Source organism: Myotis myotis, unplaced genomic scaffold (assembly GCF_014108235.1).
Source record: "Myotis myotis isolate mMyoMyo1 unplaced genomic scaffold, mMyoMyo1.p scaffold_m19_p_3, whole genome shotgun sequence".
Classification (NCBI taxonomy): domain Eukaryota; kingdom Metazoa; phylum Chordata; class Mammalia; order Chiroptera; family Vespertilionidae; genus Myotis; species Myotis myotis.
In genome coordinates, this window is record NW_023416335.1 from 207185874 (window position 1) to 207192046 (window position 6173).

General features: G+C 64.8%; 1 protein-coding gene across 1 annotated transcript; it reads right to left on the reverse strand.

Moving 5' to 3' along the window:
* Positions 1–790: 790 nt before the first annotated feature.
* On the reverse strand, positions 791–5401 carry SLC16A8 (solute carrier family 16 member 8). The gene is made up of 4 exons (XM_036301174.1): positions 5188–5401; positions 4613–4756; positions 3601–4413; positions 791–1232 (listed from the first exon to the last, which is right to left on the reverse strand). The coding sequence occupies exons 1-4, from the start codon at positions 5399–5401 to the stop codon at positions 922–924; spliced, it is 1482 nt and encodes a 493-aa protein (XP_036157067.1). The 3' UTR covers positions 791–921.
* Between the last annotated feature and the right edge of the window lie 772 nt (positions 5402–6173).

Consider the following 6173-nt stretch of genomic DNA (forward strand, 5'->3'; position numbering starts at 1 on the left):
CTCCCTAACGCCCCTGTGCCTTGGTTTCCCTCTCTGATACGGCTAATGATGGCACCTGCCTTGTTGGGCTGTTCAGAGGACTAGATGAGTCCAGTTAAGGGTTTGGGACAGTGCCTGGCAAGTCGCTCTCTGTGTCTGTTAAAATGAGAGGGAACCATTGTTCTTAGGGGTGGAGGTGGGGAAACCGCAGGTGCAGGAGACCTCCGGGGACGCCCCATGCGGGAAGCAGGCGCCAGGGGCAGCCCTCAGAGCCCTTTGGTGCCCACAGGGACCTGTGTCCGAGGCAAAGGCCCCAGGACACTCGCGTTTGCATCCTAGAGAGAGGGGCCCTCTCAAAGGAGAGGGGAGGATGCCTGGCAGGAGGCAGCAGGGCAGTGCTGGCCCCACGCCCCAGGCGACCACAGGATGGGTCGCTGCCAGCCTCAGCGCCGAGTGGAGGCTCAGGGCCAGGACTCACCCCGTCCTCGACGCTGCTCTTTCTCAGAGGTTCTGGGTCCCCCTCCACAAGCAGCCCCCACCCTCCAGTGGCAGGTGCTGCCAGTGGGCAGGGCTGGGGCTGGTGGGAGCCCAGGGCCAGGCCCACCCCAGCCCTCAGTCTGGGATCACCTTCCCCACCCTTCCCCCATCTCTGCCCCATCCTACCCGCCCCTCCCCAGGTCGAAGCCAGAGCCACAGCCACAGCGGAGGCGCAGGAACAGAACCTGTCTTTGGGCTGAGCTTTATGAACTTGAGTTTCACAGCGCTCAGGCCCATTTTGGGCTCAGCAGCTTCACTGAGCGGGGGCAGGGCCGGCCATGGCTCGAGGGGCAGACAGGGAGGAAGCTCGCACCTGGCACCCAGGGGTGACCACCCTGAGCAGCCTCCCTCGGCCAGGGAAGCCCTGTGTCTGCAGTCACTAGCTCTCCACCCCACGCCTCTGCGCTACACAGACTCCGGGTCCAGCCCTGGCTCTGCCTCCACCTCGGGTGCTGAGGGCCCAGCCCCAGGGCTGAGCAACTCCAGAGCCTCAGGGACACTGGGCTCCGGGGTGGGCAGGGGCTCGGAGTCCCCTTCGGCCTCTGCGGCCTCCGAGTCGCTGGCCCCGCCCTCGGTGCCGGGGCGAGGCGGGGCGTCCTGAGCGCGGCGCAGGCAGCAGTTGGTGGCCACAGCCATGAAGAGCCCGGCCAGGACCACCTCGGAGCCCGCCAGGTAGAAGATGACCTCGTAGCTCTTCAGCGCGTCCACCAGGTGGCCTGGGGTGGGGAAGGGGGGTTAAGGACAAGCGGGGGACCCCACCCTGCACCCCCAGTCTTGATTCCCATTTTACAGAATGAAAACCCCGCACAAGTTCTGCCATGTGAGACCTTAAAAAAGGGCCTCAAGTTCTTCAGTGACATGGCGAGGCAGCACTTTATAGTTAACGAGGCTCCCCTCCACCCGCAGAGTCAAACCCCACATGTGCCTGCGCGGCATGCGGCTGGGAGATTTGGGGTAGGAGGGGGGAAGGAAGGGGCTCTGGGCTCAGCCCCTCTCCTGGGGCCCCCCAACTCTTGCTCTTTCCACCAACCTTCAGGGGCCAGTCTCAGCTCTCCACTGGCCCCGCCCCCGCCCCACCCCCTGGCCGCCTCCGCTCCTCCTGGGACCCCCACTGAGCTCATTAGCACGGCTGGGACCTGGGACAAGGTTTGTGGGTTGGTCACTCCTATTCCCTTCTCTGCATATCCAAGTTTTCCATCACACGCACCTGTTACTGTCATTCTCGGGAAAATCTTCATTGCAGATACTTTCCCCTAAAGTGTGGTTCCTCCGTGGGCTCCTCCCTCTCCCGGGCATTCTTGTGGCTGTCCACACCTGGGTCTGCATCTCTGTGACCTTCCAAGTGCCCAGTGACCCCTGAGCGGGCTGTGCCCCCTGAGCCCCTCTGAGCAGTACTCCACCAAACTTGTCTTCCTGGTCCCTGTCCCACCCATACACAGCCCACGTGACTTCTCCGCCTTTTAGGTTATGGTTATGGTTATGGTTATGGTTATGGTTATGGTTATGGTTATGGTTAAAGGTTAGGGTTAGAGTTATGGCTTAGGGTTAGGGGTTATGGTTATGGTTAAAGGTTAGGGTTAGAGTTATGGTTTAGGGTTAGGGTTATGGCTTAGGGTTAGGAACCTGATGGGTGGTGAGCAGGTTCCTTGTCTGTGTCTTCCCTCTGGTCCCCCACGGACACCTCGACTCAAGTGACACCGGAACCCAGTGGTGGGTTTAGGTTATGGTTTAGGGTTAGGGTTATAGCTTAGGGTTAGGGTTATAGCTTAGGGTTAGGGTTATGACTTAGGGTTAGGGTTAGGGTTATGGCTTAGGGTTATGGTTATGGTTTAGGGTTATAGCTTAGGGTTAGGGTTATGGTTTATGGTTAGGGTTATGGTTTAGGATTAGGGTTATGGCTTAGGGTTAGGGTTATAGTTTAGGGTTAGGGTTATGGTTAGGGTTATGGCTTAGGGTTTGGGTTAGGGTTGTGGTTTAGGGTTAGGGTTATGGTTTAAGGCTATGTTATAGTTTAGGATTAGGGTTAGGGTTAGGAACTACACAGGAAAATGAAAGCTGGTTCTCTAAGCCTGGTTGGGGCGGTGAGGGGGCTGGTTTTGTGGCCTTTGGTAGTAAGCTTGGGGGCCTCCATACATGGTTTCAAAGGCTTTGCAGTTCCCACTGGGTCAGGTGAGGTGTCCAATCTTGCTGAGGGCACTCAGCTAGCCCAGCCTCGGAAGCATGGGCAGCTCACCCCATCTCTGTGCACACTGGGCGCCAGCAAAGGTGACCTCTCCCTGCCACGGGTCCCTTCCTGCAGCTGACAGCTCCCTCCAGCTCACAGCCGGGCTTCCTGCTGTTTAGGGATCACCCAACCACCCAGGAAGATATGAATGTCCCCCTCACACCTTCCCGGCCCTAGCTCCTGCCTTCCTCGTGCAGGAATACTGCTCCCTGCGAGTCTACCCTGTGCCCTGTGGGGTCTGCCCTGCCTTGTGGGGCTGCCTTCACGCCAGCGCCTGCAGGAAGCCCTCCTGGACCACCTCCTCAGGACAATTTCCTAAAAGGTGATGAGTGTCGAGTGCCCAGCAGGCAGTGTGCACAGGGCAAGAACCCAGCGCCCCTCCTGCAGTGAGCACCCTGAGCACCCCCACTCCGCTCCTGGCCCCAGGGCTGGTTCTCCAAAGACACGGTCCCTGTTCCAGTCACTCAGGGGCTGGGCCACTAAAGCACTCAGAGGAAGTGTTTCAAAGGCGAGGCATTTAGTGCCGGGCAGGGCTGCACTGTCATTCTGGGACTGAAACTTGTACTAGGCCTCTGTGCCTCAGTTTCCCCAGCTACAAAAGGAGAATGCGCATTTGTTCTGTGCCAGCTGCCAGAGATGAGCCGGCAGCCATCAATGTTGGTGCTTCCTGGCACTTTTCCGTCCCCACCCAGAGCTGGTGGCACCGGCCTGGAGGAGGGCTAGTAAGCCACGGGAAGGGGAGCCCACCCACCAGGCTGTCTCCCCTGACGGGTCATCCCTGTAAGTTCCATTTTACAGGCAGGGGGCTTCCTGCGGGCTCAGGGGCCCTCGGCAGCGCCACCCCCTCCTGAAGGGCGCACCCGCAGAAGGCGGTCCGATGAGCACAGCCACGGCCTCGATGAGCAGCACCAGGCCCAGCGCGCTGGGGAAGCGGGGCGCGCCCACGGCCGCCATGAGCACCTCGAACTGCAGCGCCCCCACCATGCCGTAGGAGAGGCCGAACGCCACGCAGAAGGCGACCAGGGCGCCGTAGGAGCGCGCGCGCGCGCTGCTCAGGTCGGTGAGCCCGTTGGCCAGCAGGGCCAGGCTGAAGAGGTCGGCCACGTGCGGCCGCAGGCGCGCCAGGCCGGCCAGGGCCCCGCACGCCGGCCGCGCCACGATGTCCACGAAGCCCACGATGGAGAGCAGGAAGGCGGCGTCCGCGTCCGGCACGCCCGCGTCCTTGGCGTAGTTCACCAGCAGGATGGCGGGCACGAAGAGCCCCAGCGCCATCAGGAACTTGGTGACGGCGTACACGGCGAAGGCGCGGTCGGCGCACACGGCCACGTCCAGCAGGCGGCGGCGGGCCGGGCCGGCGGGCGCCGCGCTCGGGCTCAGCCCCTGGCGGGCCGCCTCCGCCCGCGCCCCCCGGGCGCTGCCCCCGCGCCGAGGGCCGGGCCCCGGCGGCCGCATGAGGGCGCCGCACGCGCAGCAGTGCAGCAGGAGGCCGCCCAGCAGCAGGAAGCCGCCGCGCCAGCCGAAGCGCTCCAGCAGCTGCTGGCCCAGCGGCGACAGCGCCGCCAGGAACACGGGGCTGCCCGCCGCCGCCAGCCCGTTGGCCAGCGGCCGCCGCCGGTCGAAGTACCGCCCCAGCATGATGAGCGACGGCTGGAAGTTGAGGGCCAGGCCCAGGCCTGCGGGCGGGCGGGCGGGGCGGCGCTGGCCAGGCTCCCCAGGGCCCCGCCCCAGAGCGGGAGGGAGGGGCGAGGCCCCGCGGGGCGAACCACCCCCCTCCCCCGGGAGGGGAGCAGAGGGACCTGGCGGACAGCTCCTCGCGGGGAAACGGAGGACAGGGGCTCTTGCCCAGGACTCCCGGCCCCCCACGGCCCTCACCTGTGAGCACCCCCGCCGTCAGGTAGAGCTCCAGGAGGCGCCGGGCGAAGGAAGCCAGGACCATGCCCGCCGAGGCCAGCAGCCCGCCCTCCAGCATCACCGGGCGGCAGCCGAAACGGGCCACGAGGACGCTGGACACCGGGCCTGGGGGCAGGCAGAGTCACGCTCGGCTGGTCCGCTCTCTTCTCGGGTGGACACACGCCAGGCTCTGCACCCCCAGCCCTGGAGGAGGCTGGGGGATCAGGTCACCCGTGGCGCAGGGGCCCCCGGGGCACACGGCTCGGCTGGGAGACGCCCAGGAGACAGCGCCCCGTGGGGACTCGGGGAGGGACCTGTCCTGGCCCAGAGCCCCCTCCCCACCCTCCAGAGAACACGGAACCCAACGCGGGAAGGGCAGGCCCACCCCCTTATCTGCACAGCCTGGGGGCGTGGGCGGCCTCCCCTCCGGCCGCTGCCTCTTTCCTGTCCTCGCCTCCCCTCTCCGGGGTCCCCGCGCCGTCCGAGGGGCTCCGAGGGCGCCCACGGGGTCCGGCACCTGCGGGTCCCTAACCCCCGCCGCCCGGACGGGCGCTGACCGGTGCCGTAGAGCATGGCGAGCATGATGGAGGACACCCAGGCCGCCTCGCTGTAGCCCGCGCCGAAGTCGCGCATGAGCGCGCGGAAGAAGACGCTCACGGCCTTGGGGAAGCCGTAGGCGAAGCCGGTGACCACGAAGCAGGCGCCCAGCACCGCCCAGCCCCAGCCGCCGTCGGGGGGGCCCTCGCCCCGCCGGGGGCCGCCCGTGCCCATGGCCTCTGCCTCTGCTGGGGGAAGAGGAGACGAGAGGGAGCAGCCAGGGTGTCACCCAGACCAGCGGGGAGGGAGACCCAGCCTGGGGAAACTGAGGCACCGGCCTCCCCACCGGAGCCCTGCGCAGGGAATGAGGCCAAATTCCCGCCTCCCGCGGGCACGTGAGGGAAGAGGGGGGACAACAGAGTCGGTCCCACCTGAGTCCTGACTTCCGGAAGTCTCTATGGGGGGCACCCCTTGCTCTTCAGGGCCTGGTGGCGGCAGGAGAGGGGGTGTGGTGAGTGGGGGAGCCTGGCAGCCAGCGTGTGCCTGGCAGTGTGGTGTCCCCAGCGAACATGTCTGATGTTGGACAGGGGAACAAGCATGGGGGGAGGGGGGGGAAGAAACAGGCACCAGCAGCGAAATGGGCCGAGATGCCCCCTTGGCCTGTGGTATGTCCTAATTCCTCAATGACCAGGAGTGACTATTGTCATTGGAATATTATGGGGGGAGGGGGACAAGAGTGCGTGTATAGAGCATTAGCCTCTCGGAAGCCAAGGGAGCCGAGTTCCAGCTCATCCAGCTCAGCCATGGATCTGCTGGGTGGCTTGGACAGGCCCTGCCCCTGTGAGCCTCAGTTTCCCCACCTGTAAGATGAGGGATTGATCACCCCAGGCCAGCAGGGACTCTTGGGGTGGGGTTGGAGGTCTGGCTCTCACTGGGCAGGTGGGGACCTTTAGGTGGCACCAGGAGAGAGCCCTTCTGCCCCCTGAACCCCTAGCAGCCTCCCCAA

What these genes read in the sequence shown, in the direction of transcription:
- SLC16A8 (XM_036301174.1), bottom strand. Translation starts at nt 5,401, where the DNA reads ATGGGCACGGGCGGCCCCCGGCGGGGCGAGGGCCCCCCCGACGGCGGC. An exon ending in CGCCATGCTCTACGGCACCG is followed by an intron (nt 4,757 to 5,187) that starts GTCAGCGCCCGT and finishes GCCTGCCCCCAG; the next exon opens with GCCCGGTGTCCAGCGTCCTC. An exon ending in GACGGCGGGGGTGCTCACAG is followed by an intron (nt 4,414 to 4,612) that starts GTGAGGGCCGTG and finishes GCCCGCCCGCAG; the next exon opens with GCCTGGGCCTGGCCCTCAAC.